This window comes from Plasmodium malariae, assembly GCF_900090045.1.
Source record: "Plasmodium malariae genome assembly, chromosome: 12".
Taxonomy (NCBI): domain Eukaryota; phylum Apicomplexa; class Aconoidasida; order Haemosporida; family Plasmodiidae; genus Plasmodium; species Plasmodium malariae.
In genome coordinates, this window is record NC_041786.1 from 230,322 (window position 1) to 245,339 (window position 15,018).

General features: G+C 28.1%; 4 protein-coding genes across 4 annotated transcripts; 1 reads left to right on the forward strand and 3 right to left on the reverse strand.

The window, feature by feature from the left end:
- Positions 1-1,630: 1,630 nt before the first annotated feature.
- On the reverse strand, positions 1,631-2,586 carry PmUG01_12014300 (conserved Plasmodium protein, unknown function; the record flags this gene model as incomplete). Its single annotated transcript, XM_029006337.1, has 2 exons — positions 1,631-1,731; positions 1,932-2,586. The coding sequence occupies 2 exons, from the start codon at positions 2,584-2,586 to the stop codon at positions 1,631-1,633; spliced, it is 756 nt and encodes a 251-aa protein (XP_028862837.1).
- A 3,762-nt stretch (positions 2,587-6,348) lies between these two features.
- Positions 6,349-9,699, forward strand: PmUG01_12014400 (conserved Plasmodium protein, unknown function; the record flags this gene model as incomplete). Its single annotated transcript, XM_029006338.1, has 1 exon — positions 6,349-9,699. The coding sequence occupies one exon, from the start codon at positions 6,349-6,351 to the stop codon at positions 9,697-9,699; it is 3,351 nt and encodes a 1,116-aa protein (XP_028862838.1).
- Positions 9,700-10,988: 1,289 nt separating this feature from the next.
- On the reverse strand, positions 10,989-12,689 carry PmUG01_12014500 (ubiquitin-activating enzyme E1, putative; the record flags this gene model as incomplete). The annotated part of the gene is made up of 1 exon (XM_029006339.1): positions 10,989-12,689. The coding sequence occupies one exon, from the start codon at positions 12,687-12,689 to the stop codon at positions 10,989-10,991; it is 1,701 nt and encodes a 566-aa protein (XP_028862839.1).
- A 980-nt stretch (positions 12,690-13,669) lies between these two features.
- On the reverse strand, positions 13,670-14,701 carry PmUG01_12014600 (conserved Plasmodium protein, unknown function; the record flags this gene model as incomplete). The annotated part of the gene is made up of 1 exon (XM_029006340.1): positions 13,670-14,701. One exon carries the CDS (start codon positions 14,699-14,701, stop codon positions 13,670-13,672), a length of 1,032 nt encoding a protein of 343 aa, XP_028862840.1.
- Positions 14,702-15,018: the final 317 nt, after the last annotated feature.

Sequence of the window (15,018 nt, forward strand, 5' to 3'; positions counted from 1 at the left end):
GAAATTGACAAAATGATTTACTTAAAATGTTCAGAGTGTTTAATTGTATTAATCAATGAAATAAAGATGGTACTTGTATAATAAAGCATAAAAAGGATGAGCAAAATATGTAAAATGAAAATGGGAAAATATATGCGTAAATCATGAGCTCTAAATTATAATCGGTCATAAGCAGTCATATGCATTCTTAAGCAGTCATTAGCAGTCTTAAGTAGTCATTAGCAGTCTTAAGCAGTCATTAGCAGTCTTAAGCAGTCATTAGCAGTCTTAAGCAGTCATTAGCAGTCTTAAGCAGTCATTAGCAGTCTTAAGCAGTCATTAGCAATCATTAGCAGTCAAAGTATAAACGTAAGATAAAAATGGGGAAATGAAAGTGGTAGCATAAAAGCGATAAAACGATGAGGTAAAATACAGGAATAACAATAAAAGGAAGAAACGAAAGCAAATAAAAATGATAGCCCTAAAGGTACAATGCGCCTTTTTCTGTTTATCTATTCCTCGTGAGTTAATACGCGTAAATTAAAAAAGTAATTGAATGCAGCATTTATGAGCCAGTGTACGATTTATACTTCTACAAGTATTAAGGATAAAAATTAGAAAAAACAGTAAAAACTAAAATCTGAATTGTGACAAACGCTTTCCCCTTACTACTTCGTAAGGGAAATAAAGCGAATAAACGGTTGGATTAGCAGTTGGATGAGCAGATGAACCACTAATATGATGTAAAAAAAAACTAAAACAAAATACTAACTCAAGGCTAACAATACATATATTGATAATGAGAGTCACATCACAAGGTAAATGTAACAATAAAGAGTTAACATATATGATAATAAGAATGTAGTGAAAATAATTATTAAGCAGTATGCTGAAGTTGAGTGTATGCCAGTGTACATATACAACCGCTTACACATATATACTTGTCTTCTTCGAATATGGTAGATCAAAAAATTTCCCTAAAAACTCGCTTTTGTATAATTGTGCACATAGGTCTCTCATCCTTTGAGTGGACTTCAAAAATTTCTTCTCATTTTGAGTCCTTTTTACTGAACGAATTGGAATTAAAGAAAGAGAAGTGAAGAAATGTGGAAATGTAGAAATGTAGAAATGTAGAAATGTGGAAATGTAGAAATGTGGAAATGTAGAAATGTGGAAATGTAGAAATGTAGAAATGTGGAATTATAAAATTATAACAAATAGGGGATAAAGGTATAATGAGATACATTTAGGACAATGCACAGTTTGGTAAATAACGTAAATTTGTATACACTTGTGTATATGGGGTTATTTGGAAATGACAAAAATATACGAAAAAGTAAAAGAAAAAGTAAACGAAATAGTAATCGAAAAAGTAAACGGAATAGTAATCGAAAAAGTAAACGAAATAGTAATCGAAAAAGTAAACGAAATAGTAATCGAAAAAGTAAACGAAATAGTAATCGAAAAAGTAAACGAAATAGTAATCGAAAAAGTAAACGAAATAGTAATCGAAAAAGTAAACGAAATAGTAAACAGACACATGCGAGAAGAGGCGACTAAATGAAGAGCCGGATGTACTAACGTACAAGAGCTATATAAAAGATCACAAATAATGAGCACTACATTTTTTTTTTTTTTTTTTTTTTTGTGCTTACTGTTTGTCAATCGTAAAGTATCCAACATTATGTTTTTTAAGTGAACCATTAAACTTAAGAAATATATCTCCAATACTTGTAAATAAATTGGAATAATCTGAAAAAAAAGAGTGAAAGGAAATGCACGAATATTGGAATTTTTTGTACATTTTAAGAGGAAAAAATAAAAAACAGCAAAGCGGTAATATGGAAAAGCAACAATGCAACAAAACAGACTAACAAATAAGTGGAGTCTCATTTTCTTCTGCAATTATTAAGGGTACGGGAAAAAAAAAAAAAGAAAAAAAAAAAACTTACAGTGACTATATGCAACTACGACATAATAAAGGGAAAAATTCAAACCCGGCACATGTGACGGCACAGTAATAATTAATTTCTTCATTCCTGTAATATAATTAAAACTTAATTTCCAAGTAGGGGCATCCACAGGATATTTTAATTTTTTCTTACTTACTATATTAGCCAAAGACTCCATAATCACCTCAGTTATTTTTGGCTCATTTTCAATATAAGCCATATTATCACGTTCTAAACTTATACTTAATATATTTATTTGATATTTATGAGAAAACTGTTCAAATATTAGATTGATGCCAGAGAAATATTTTTTAAATGAAAAAGATTCATCTTCATACATTTTTTGAAATTTTTTTCGTAATTTAATATAGTTACATACATTTAACGTATTTGATTTACAGAAGTTATAAAGTAAATTCCATTTAAATACTTTTTCAAATTTATCATCAAAAAAATAATAAGCCTTTAATTGATAGTCCCCTAATACATCTTCTTCTTTTAACATAAATGATCTTCTATACCTTTTGGAATATCTGTTAACTTTCTTTTTCACTGTTTTTATAGTACCTTTAACCTTATTTACAGCATTTGTTGCATCACTTGTCCGTATATAACCGAATAGACACAGACACAGAATTATGTACAATTTTTTCATTATATTCTTTTTCTTTTAAAACGGGAAAATTTACGATGATAAAGCGGAAGAGCGGCAGAAAATGGAATAAAATTAAGGGAAATCAGAAAATAAAAAATATGCAAAAATTGGGATAAATTGTTAAATATTGCTTAAATTGTTCACGATTACGGGAAGGTAAACATGCGGACGTCTAAAATTACCAAATAGAAAACAAAAGCAGCTTAACGAATATTTCAAAAACACCTATACTTTTAAGACAAATCCTTGAGTTTCTATTAGTTTTCCTTTGTTATATTTCATATTTGTTCGTGCAAGATTGTTTGCATAAATATGCGCAAAAAAAATAGGGTTACAAGTAGGTATATATACGCGTATATAAGCTTACGTCCTACATACTCACATGTATGTATGAATGTATAAACATATGAGTACGCATTTGTAAGTATATATATGTAAACACATAACATATGCAGGTTATACGCTTGTAAAAATACACGCATTCTTAATAAAATATAGGCACTAGTTTGCACATAAACATTTACAGATGAAACAAGTTGGGATTTACTTAAAAGTGTTTTGCAGTATGTGCACATACAACTGCTATTTCTTGCGTGCAGATTTTAACTGTAGAAATAGCGAGTACCAAGAAAAAAAAAGAAAAAAAAGACAAGTCCTAATGCGTACATACGTACGTACTTATATATATATATATATATATATATATATATATATATATATATATATACATATATATACATATGTATATGTGTTCGTATATATCCTCCTTCCACACCCAAGTAGAAATTACAAAAAGGAAGAGAAAGAGAAAAGAGGTTATAATTTTAATTTGAAAATTTCAGCCATGCATTACTGTAGTATTTGTTCTATTTAAATGAGTTCAGCAAATTACTACTGTATAAGACTCTTTAGGTGTAACAGAAGTTTGAATGGTCCATACGGTAAATAACATTTAGCATTTTTCTGCATTGTTCATATGATAAATACCATTATTTTTATTATTTTTTTTTTAATTGACCTTTTAGTAGTTTACGCTTTTTTCTATTTATTTCTCTTATGTGTAGGAAAATAAAATGCATCGTAGTAAACCTTACGTTCATTTTTATGTCCAAGCACTATTACGCGTAATGCTAACACTTGTTATTACGAACCGCTTATATATATATATATATATATATATATATGTATCTATAAATGTGTGCACATGTATACATATATGTGCTCCTACGTGGTCATTTATTCTTTCCTTATACGAAATGATGAAAAAGCGTAGCAGGTATACAAAATGGAAATTATGTACTTGGTGAAAAGTACCTATTTTTAACAGGCTTATCATGTACCGTAAAATGTACATGTATGTATATATACATACTTACATGCGTACGTACATACATGTATACATATATACGCATGTAAGTGGAATAGGAATCGGAAAACGTGCAGCTAAAGGTTCATTCTTCAAATGGAAGTGCAAAATTTTAAGAGAATTTTTCAAAATGTTTGTTTAAAATGTTGACACGTTTTAACCGAATTATCGATCAACTTTTTGAAATTTACATCCTTCATACCTAAACAGAACTTTGTGCGTGCTTTCATATACATATATAACTGTGCATGTATTCATGTGTATATGCTTTCATGCATATATACTTTCATGTACGCACATATTTATATACGTATCCCAAAGATATCGGTACGATAATGTATGTACTCTCCCCTTTACTAAGTTTTAAAACTTAATAAAATGGCAGAACATTTTGAAGAACAGTTATGTACACCTGTTGTGTTCATCTTAGGTGCATATACTTAAGTGTAGTTAAAAATTTTTCCAAATTGAAAAGAAAATAAAATAAAAAAAAAAAAAGAAAGAAGGAAGAAAGAAAGAAATAAGGATGAAAAAAAAAAAAGTAAGAAACACTGAAAAATTAACAGGTAACTCTTCAAAAAAGGTAAAGGTACCGCATAATTAAGAAATTATTCTTCATATTGTTGTCCAATGACAGTTATAATGCTATATATTTTTTACACCAGAAAAGGGGTGTATCCCAAATAAGTATATTACAAAATTAGATATTTATACATGTACACATGTAATACTTTTATATATGTCCATATATATAAAATAATAAAACGTCTGCATTATTCCGAATTTGTGTCTGTTTTTGCTCGCTAAATAATTATTTAGCAAAATGTATTAACAGATCATATTTTTGAACAAAATAAAATTATTGCATAAATTCAAAATGGGAAAATTTTTCCAGATTTTCAGAATATATATAAAATTTCAATACTTAACAACATGTACCAGTCTTTTTTATCGCTTTAAAATATGTTCGTAGCAATGATAAAAAGTAGTAATGAAATTTTATTTTTTCAAAATGGTACGCAATTTACTTTTTCTGGTGAACAATACGCCAAAAAAAGGATAATATGAAACATAGTTTATTTCATATTCACATATATGTATGCAAGTTATACTTATGTTTATGCGTATGTTTATACGTATGTTTATATGTGTGTTTATGTATATATTACGTAGTACATTGTGCACGGAATGAAATTTCTTTTCTATTTATAGTTTAAATTTTTCGTTCGACCACCAGAGTAACGAAGAATAACGAAAAAATTTTAGCTAGTAAATAATTATATTTCTATTAAATGTTTTACTTTATATCTTTTTTTGTTATTGCTCTTCTATTTTTTCCGCTTTTCCTTTTTTTCTTTTTAATATCTTTCTTTTTCATTTATTATTTATTATTTATTCTTTATTGTTTAATGTTTATTGTTTATTGTTTATTGTTTATTGTTTATTGTTTATTGTTTATTATTTATTGTTAACTGTTTATTGTTTATTGTTTATTATTTATTGTTAACTGTTTATTGTTCATTGTTTATCTATTGTTTATTATTTATTATTTCTTTTTTTTTCTTTTTTTTTTTTTTAATTTTCCAATTTTTAACTTTTAATTTTTAATTTTTAATTTTTAATTTTTGTTAGTTTGTGCTTACACAGGGAGTGTACTGCTATGCATTTATATATATACCTATTTTTGTACACCCGTATATATACATACTATATATAAATACGTGCATTTTAAAATACAAGGTAAATATGTACGTACGTGTGTGTTTGTAAACCTATGTTTATATACACTTTTACGCTGTGTCTGTATGCTTTTGTCGCACTATGTTTGGTGTTCATTTTTATTTGCCTTTTTCATTTGCCATATTTTCAAATTTTTTTTTCGAATTATTAGCATTTATGCATTAGCTGTTATGTATTAGCTCATATTTATTACGAACCATTTTTTACCATCTACGTATTACCAACAATTTACTACCACCTACTTATTACCTATTACTCGTTGTTTGTTATTTTCTGCTCATTATTTTCTGTTCATTATTTTCTTCTCATTATTTTCTGTTCAATATTTTCTGCTTACGATTTACCATTCTCCCAAGTTATGCTTTCAAAATATGATTTTAATTTTGTTTCCCACTCAGATCTGAGAGTATGAAAAGTGCACTTACGGTTTTGTGCAATTTTCGACGTAAAAAAAAAAAAAAAAAAAAATGAAATATTGAAGCTTGTGCAATTTAGAAAAAAATAAAAATATATGGGTGTATGTGAATATATTAAGCATATTAAACATATACACACATATATATATGCGCGCGCGTGTGTGTAAGTAAAAACCCCCTTTCAAGTTGTAAATCGTATTGAGGGCAATTTACATTTCTTCCTCTCTTGCCGAGTCGATAATGAAGAGAAAAAATATAACGATTTTTTTGTATTCACTAATTCTGGTGGTTTTATGGCCTAATCGTATATACGATATAGTGGTTTCACTGTCCTTAAATAAAAGAAATGATTTAAAAATATTTGACAATAATACAGTAAAGACATCTACAGTTGTATATCAGATGTCGAATGAAAAATTATATCTAGGTGAAGAACATTTCAGCAATGTAAAGAAGTTACAGAATATGTTTATGGTATGTTTTAAATCGGATAAAAAAAAAGACGTATTAAAAGATATAGGTATTTTAAATATAAAATTTTTATTATATGAAAATTTTAAGAAAAATGTATATGATAATATAAAACTTTTATTTAATTTTATAAAAGAAAATTTTGCATATTTAACTAAAAGAATATCAGAAGAAAAAAAAAATAATAATTTAAATGAAACAGATTATATTGAAAATGATAATTTATTAACTTTATTAGAAGACGTGGTAAGTAATGATGTTGAAAAAAATGCTAAATATTTTGAAAAATTAATTCAATTTACAAGCTTAAAGAAATGCTTCGAAATATCCATTTCATTGAATATTGAAGATAACAAGGAACCAATTGTTCTATTATGTGAAGTGGATACTAATAATAATCGTATTAATTTAAAAATTAATAATAATTTACCACAAGATAATATTAATCAGATTAAAAAGAAAAGTACTTTATCACGTAAACCAAAAGGGTCCTTTTTAAAAAGAATTATAACTCCATTAAAATCTAGTACCTTATTTTCTAAAATGACCAAAAGAATGAAATGGCCATTACATTATTATAAAAACTTATGCTATAAACATAATTTTGAAGTTGCTTCTGAAAATTGGGTTAACTATTTCTATAATCATAATGAAACGTTATGTCATGTTCAGACAGATGGTACTGGTGATTGTTTATTTTTATCCTTACAATATCTTCTAGAAAAAAATGAAATTACTACATATAATGTTAATATTAATTCAAATGTATCAGAAAGTTTATTTATCCCTTGGTATATTAAAAATGCTAGGAAAAGAAATGATACCTATTTTAACGTTACTGATTTGAGGTATATAACCACTTTTTTTGTCATAAAATATTTCCCTGGGTATTCACAAGATTCTGAAACTAATTCTTTTCATATTAATGAAAAATTAAATTTACTTATAAACCTTGAGCTTACCAATTATTATTTAAAAAAAGATCTACTTTATAGAATGATGAAACCAGATAAGTTTATTGATCAAAATGGTAAAAACGTTTTTTCTATGTTCTCAAGTTATATGAATAAGTATTTGCAATTAGGAAAGCCCCAACTATCTGCTCCAGGGAACACCGATTCCAGTCAACCGCATGATATGCTTTCCCCCAGTGGAAGCAGTAGCGGATATGTAAGCAGCAGCGATGGTAGTATGGACAGCAGTAACGACGGCAGTATCGACGGCAGTATCGACGGCAGTAACGATGGAAGTAACGATGGAAGTAACGATGGAAGTAACGATGGAAGTAACGATGGAAGTAACGTTGACCTTAACGATGGCAATAACGATGGAAGTAACGATGGAAGTAACGTTGACCTTAACGATGGAAGTAACGATGGAAGTAACAACTACAACAAGAACAAGAACAACAACAATAACGAAAATAATGATGATAATGACAGTGATGATAATGCCGACGGTAAGAAAGTAAACCCAGATAATAGTGGCTTCAGTGGAAGCAATGGACGTGCCGATGTTGACGGAGGTAAAGGGAGTAGTGCTATGGGGAGTGAACAAGGCGAAATGTACTCTAGGTTGTTTAATAGCTTGCAAAATCTACCTTTGTCCAATGCTCGTTCACGTATTGATCATCTGAAGAGTACTATATCAGAAAAACGAATTAGGAACAGCTCGAACACTATATCTAGTATTAATGAAAGTGATACAGATATGAACTTGTTTAAAAGGAAAAATTCATCGAACAGTGTATTATCATCTCCATCAGAGGAAAAAGCAGTGTCCTTTCATAAAGTAGAGCTTGAAACAAAGGGAAAAAAAAGAGGTAAAGAAAATTTTTTTAGAGTAACATATACCCCAAGGAAGGATTCTGAAAATAAAAGTACGACCCCTATCGAAGAATCTGCTACAAATGAAGAGTCTATTTCTAAAAAGCATAAGTATAAAAAGAAACATATAGATAATGAGGATGTACATAATGAAGAAATTAGTTCAGAAGGTAATGAAACGAAATATCATAGTTTTATAATACCGCATATGCCAGATGGAAAGAGTTATAATAATGAAAAGGAAGTTATACAACTTAAAACTAATGCGAATAAAGGAATTTTACAAAATTCAGATAAACAGTCCATACTAAGGGGTACTACTGTGGAAGAGTTGTCAGGGGAAGAGAGCATGCATAGTCTAGGAGATGATTCTCTATCTAGTTCTAGAGAATCCATGTTTACAATTGAAGATAACAGTTCTGATGATGAAACCGATGTGAATAGCTCAAAGGAGGGAGAGCAAGATGAGGATAAAAATAGTAACACTACTAATACTAACGATGATGAAAAGTATGATACTATTTTAGAGGATGTTCACGAGAATGGATATAGGATGTATGAATTAATATTCTTTAAAATTGTGTCCTTATCAGCTAATAATTTAACCTATGATGAATTAAAAAAATTAAAAAAAAAAAATCTGAAAAACTTATTAGGATCGAACAAAGTATCAAAAGTAATTGGATCACATATATTTAAAAATAAAGTTTCTGTAGGATGTATTTTACCGTATTTTAATTTAGAAAATATTAAAAATAAATTAAATAACCCATTTACAAAGAACAATTATGCAAATTCTGACTTGTTCATAATAATAATTGAAACAACATTTAATAAAAAAATAACAAGAAAAAAAGATGGATTAGTAACTAATAGTTTACTATTAAAACATAATGGAGATTGTATATCCTATTGGTCAATTAAAAATAATGATTATCATTTTACTTGTGATAATAAAGTTATACAAACACAAACCATTCAAGAAAAAGCATCCGCTTTTTTTTATGAAAGAACAAGACTTGGTCATACACACTGGGGAGATGAAACAGATTATGATGCATTTCAAAAAATGTTCAATATTGGATTAATTACCTTTATGAACAACAATACAAAATTCTTCTTCTCAAGAAATAATTTTGATGAACACCCTCTTTACTTTTTAATCTATTTTTACTCTGGTATTCACTTTGAGCCAGGGATACATATAACTGTTAAGGGTCAAAAGGAAAGTCATCATTCGTCGTATGACCAAAATAGCATTCCTAATTCGTTTCTTCAAGTGCCTGCGGGGTGAAAGCACAGTTTGAAGTAGCAAAAAAGTGAGGGGGGGAACGAACAAAAAAAAAAAAAAAAAAAAAAAAAATGAAATAAATTGAGGGAAAATTAGTAAAATTAGTAAAATTTTGAAAAAGTACGAAGTAGAACAAGATGACAGAGTGTGAAATAAATCCAAAAATATGCAACTGTGACGAAGGAAAAATTATTTTTCAAAAAAAAAAAAAAATCAACTATGTTTCCCCCTTCCATGCGTACATTTTTCTCAACATGGCATAACTTTGCATTTCTGCACTTCCCTTTTTTTTTTTTTTTTTTTTTTTTTCCTTATATTTTAAATTTGCTTTCTTTTGTTTTGGTATATTGATAATTGCCCATAGAACAGTGTTATGCTCTTCTAATTTGTATCTCTTTTTTTAAGTTTGTTAGTTTTATTTGCCTTGTCAACATTGTTTACCTTATGCAACTTGTATATATTTGTCCATCACTCATTTTCACGTCTTTCTTTTTTATGTACTTTTTTTAAAAACCTCCAAACAATCACATGCTAATAATGTTGGTGTGATATATTATTTAAAAAATTACTTTACTATACTTTTTTTTTCTTTTTTTCCATTCTTATGTATTTAGTTAACTTGACGTAAACCATTTACGTAAAAGGATTATTTTTTTTTTTTTATATATCCGTCGTCTTATTCTAATTTATGAACATCATTTTTCACGGAAATTTTTGAATTTATAATACCATGAGGAAAGTAAAGACTCACTGATACTACATGTTCAGTAGGGATTGGGGTTTGAATTAATACATAGTTTTTGCTTTACATATTCGCCTGTATACATACATGCATACAAACGTGCATACATACATGCATACATACATACGCTCATACACACATACGCCCATACACACATACGCCCATACACACATACGCCCATACACACATACGCCCATACGCACATACGCTCATACGCACATACGCACATACGCACATACACTGAATCCTGTTGAAGACTCCATAAAATACTTTTGCCAAAAATAATCGCTCGGAAAAAATTGCTCAATTAGACTAGCCGTAATTAAGGACTTCAAATTGCCTCTCCTTTTTAAGCAAAAATTTCGCCGATTAAGTACCCGAAAAAAAAAAAAAAAATTAAATTAAAAAAAAAATAAAATAACGGCAAACATAATATGATGCAATAATTTTAATCTTCTTTACGCACTCTAATAGTGTTTCCACAATTATTTGCAGCCAGAGCATTTCAAAATAACAATTAATTCCTTAAACTATTTCCACAGGATACATATTAACTGCGCGTTTTAAAAAAAAAGTAATTTAAGTGAGGCTTTAAATAAAGAGAGCATATTTTTATGGCTTCTTGCGTTATTAATCCCGATATGACGAGCTGCGCACAGTTATTATGAACGTTCATGTGTTTGCTATAATGAAGAAATGTATTATTAATAATTTGAACTTTTTCGAGCAGAATATTTATATTTACGTCTATATATGAAGATAAACGATGGAGTGATTTCTCATCATCTGCGCTGTGCAAAAATGGAAAATCCTCATGCGCATATTCATTAAAAGAGTTATCTACATTGTTATTTACTTTCTTTTGATCAGAATTTTTAAAAATGGTGTTTCTATATAAATTTAAGATATCCCTTTTGTTGTTACATAATAGTATTCCACTCTTTCTACGATTGGACATGTTACATTTTGCAAAAGCAGAGATTCCTTTCTTCTCCTTCTCGCCATATAAAAGCAGCGGAAAGTTTTTAACGCTTCCTTTTCTGAACATGTTCAGGTCATTATCTTGCATATGTTTAAAAACGAAGGAGTACAAGTAGGAAAAGTCCAAAAACATAAATTCGCTACCTGTGATGTTTTTACCCAGCTCATTTGTATTCACCACATTTTCAATGGAACAAAAATGCGATAAGAAGTAGGAAAAAAAAGATATGTTAAATAATTTCTTAAAATTGTACTTCTCTTTTTTTTTTTCAATCAGCTGATATATTTCTTCCTTATCTTCAATTTTTCTGTTCATCAAAATTGTACTAATAGCGTTTTCCTCAAAAATAAGGTCGTATATATAAGGAAGTTTTTTTTTTTTTTTTATAAAACTTTTATATACAACCAAGAATATACATATATGATTATTTTTTATAATTTTATCCTTGTTTTTCAAAAGGGACTTTATTAAATGCACAATTTCAATTAAATCGATAAAAAGGTATTTTACTTTATCTATATTGTTAAAATGAACATTTGTTAGTTTCAATTTTTCTCTTACAAATTGTATTACATTTTTTTTGATACTCTTGTCTTTTTCTTGTGTGCAAAAATCGTGATAACATTTTACCAAAAAAAGCAACTTATTCCATGCAGTATTAACTTGAAAAAAAGTATATTCTACACTCTGTGCATGTTTTTTTAATTCATAATATAATGAAATAGATAAGTAATAATACAAATAAAAATCTTCTTTTTTATTATCATCTATACTCATGTATACGTGGTTATTTACACAAATATTTAAATAACCTAGTAATCCCCTCGCATGACAAGTAATAACCCTCTTATAATTTTCCGTACATAATTTTTCTACAATTATATTATCTTTTACAGATAAATTACAAATTATAATATCGTACGAATCATTTTTTAATAGGACATTATAAAAATAATGCAAAGGATTTTCAATAATATAATTAATTTTGGCCTCTTTATTTATATTCATCAAATTTTTTTTTATGATTTTACATTTATGTTCATTTATTATTTCACCTGAACAGTACAGGTAAAATTTAAAATCTTCTGCACATATTCGTTCATCGTCCACTATTAAGATATTACTAATACCACTTAATATCAACCCCTTAGCAACTTCTGAAATAAGGAAACTACTACCTAGCATGCAAATACAACTGCTCATTAAAATTTCTTGGTGATGAATACCCCACAGAGAAATTTGCCTCTTAAACTTTTCCAGCTCATTCATATTTTGTCGTTTTAAATATGTACTCAAGCTGTTGTTCCAGTGCACAGCACACGTGCATTACAATAATTTCATATGCACATAAATGTACATGCATATATATGAATACATATACATATGCATAAATATATATGTATATATGTACAAACAGTGCTGTGAGGCAAAACAGCTAGGTACAAATTTTTTCTCCCCATCAAATTTCATAGCACTTATTTCATCTTTTCCCCCTATAGTCGGGTAGAGTTAAAGGATACGACAAAATTTAAAGGAGTTACTTCTATCCGCGTTTTTCAAAAATTAGGGAAAGAGACCACTTGTTGGTATACTGTTCTGTTTCTGTAACTTTCGCAAAATAATTACAGCCAAATGTTTTATTTATTTTTTTTTTTTTTTATCCTCCATCCCCTTCTTCATGCAAACGACATAGCAAGCCAATTTTTTTAATTTTATTTGTTCGTTTAAAATATATATCGCATTTACACTTACTGTTTATTCGTAAAATTAAAAAAAAAAAAATAAATAAAATAATGACAATGATTAAAATAATGTAAAAATAATACTGTAACAATAAGAGTAGCAGTAGCAGTAGCAGTAGCAGTAGCAGTAACAGTAGCAGTAACAGTAGCAGTAACAGTAACAACGATAATAATAACAATGTGGGAAGCGCTTTAAGTATTAAAAAAAAAAAAAAAAAAAAAAAAAGAAGGTATAACATATTTTGAATTAACTCAGAATGGAGTAACAAAAAATAAAATGGTGCATGAGCATAACAAAACAAACCCTTTGACGGTAAAAATGGATTGAGAGTAACGGAAAAAAAAAGATTAAAAAACAATAGAATAAAATGCCACAATTTGGCACGAAATGGAAATAAAAAAAACGAGACGACACGAGACGAGTGAAACGTCAAAGAACATCGACAAAATGAAAACACAACTGTACATTATTATAATCCCCCTTAAGCAATTTTTATCCAAATTTCATCAAAATAATTTCTGCAGTTTGATATTTCTGTTTTTTTTTTTTTTTCTAAAGACATCTTGCATGTCAATGTAATCGCCACTCTGAAATTTCACGCCTAAAATTTTCTCTCTTTCCTTCCTCTTTTTAATATATTTTTTCATGGATTTTTTTCGGCACATAAGTTCAGGATAATGAATTTTTCTACTTTTGTCAAATTTCCCTCCTAATGTTTTTATTTGATAATTTTCAACATTTTTTCTTTGAAATTTGTTCAAGTGAGGTAACGTCAATTTCCTTATTTCATGCACTGCATCCATAAAATCTTTTTTCAGATTCATTTTTTCTTTATACATTTTTTGTTTCTTTAACAATTCTTCGTCAGTAGTGTCTTCTCTGCCATTGCCTTTTTCAAATTTAGTATACGTTATAATGCCTCTTCTATTGCTAACGCTGCTTCCAATGATGCTGTTTTTATTGAGGTTTATGTTTCCCTCTTTTCTTTTTGTAAAATCTGTGGTGATATCATAACAGTGGGTATCTTTCTTGTTATCCTTCTTTTTTTCTACACGGCTTAACGTCAAAATATGTTTATTTTTTTCGCTACTTAAAAAATTATTATCCGTTGTTGTTACATTATGTATATGTTCTATGGGTTTATCCCCACCTTTTTTATTTTCTCTTTTTTTTTTTTTCATAGTCTTCTCGAGGATAGTTTTTTCTTCGTGGCTATCCTCATCTATATTACCAGCACGTCTGGAATTTTTGTTTTTTTTTGAAATAACGTTATTATCGTCAAATGTGTCCTTATTGTGCTTGTCCCCAAGTGCGTTTACTCCTATTACTTCATCATCTGTTACATTTACCTGCACATTATCATTATTATAATTTCTACTTTCATTATTACCCCTTTTGCTTTTTCCTGTACATTTGGTCGTAGTGCGGTTATTTTCATCATCTATATTTTCACGATTTAAAATTTCGCTACTTATATTTTCATCATTTGGCTCTTCTTCATCACCTGAAGAAGTTGTAAACCCCCATAACTGATTCATGTATTTCTGCAATTTTTTGTTTTCTTCTTCATTCGATACTCTTTTTTTTTTTTTTTTTTCTCCTTTTCTTTTCTTCATTATGTTTTAATTTACAAATGGAATAAAATTACTCTTTTTTCGCTCTTTTTTTTTTTTTTTATATAAACTTTTAGTAAAAATGGATAAACAAAAAATCTAAATTTTCATATTATACAAATTTGGTTTAAATGTGGAAGAGGGGGCTTCTTTTGAGTAGCCTATTTTTTTTTTGCCCTATAAACACTATTTTTTGAAGTATATTTCTTATTTTTCTTTTTTTTTTTTTTTTTTTTTTTTTT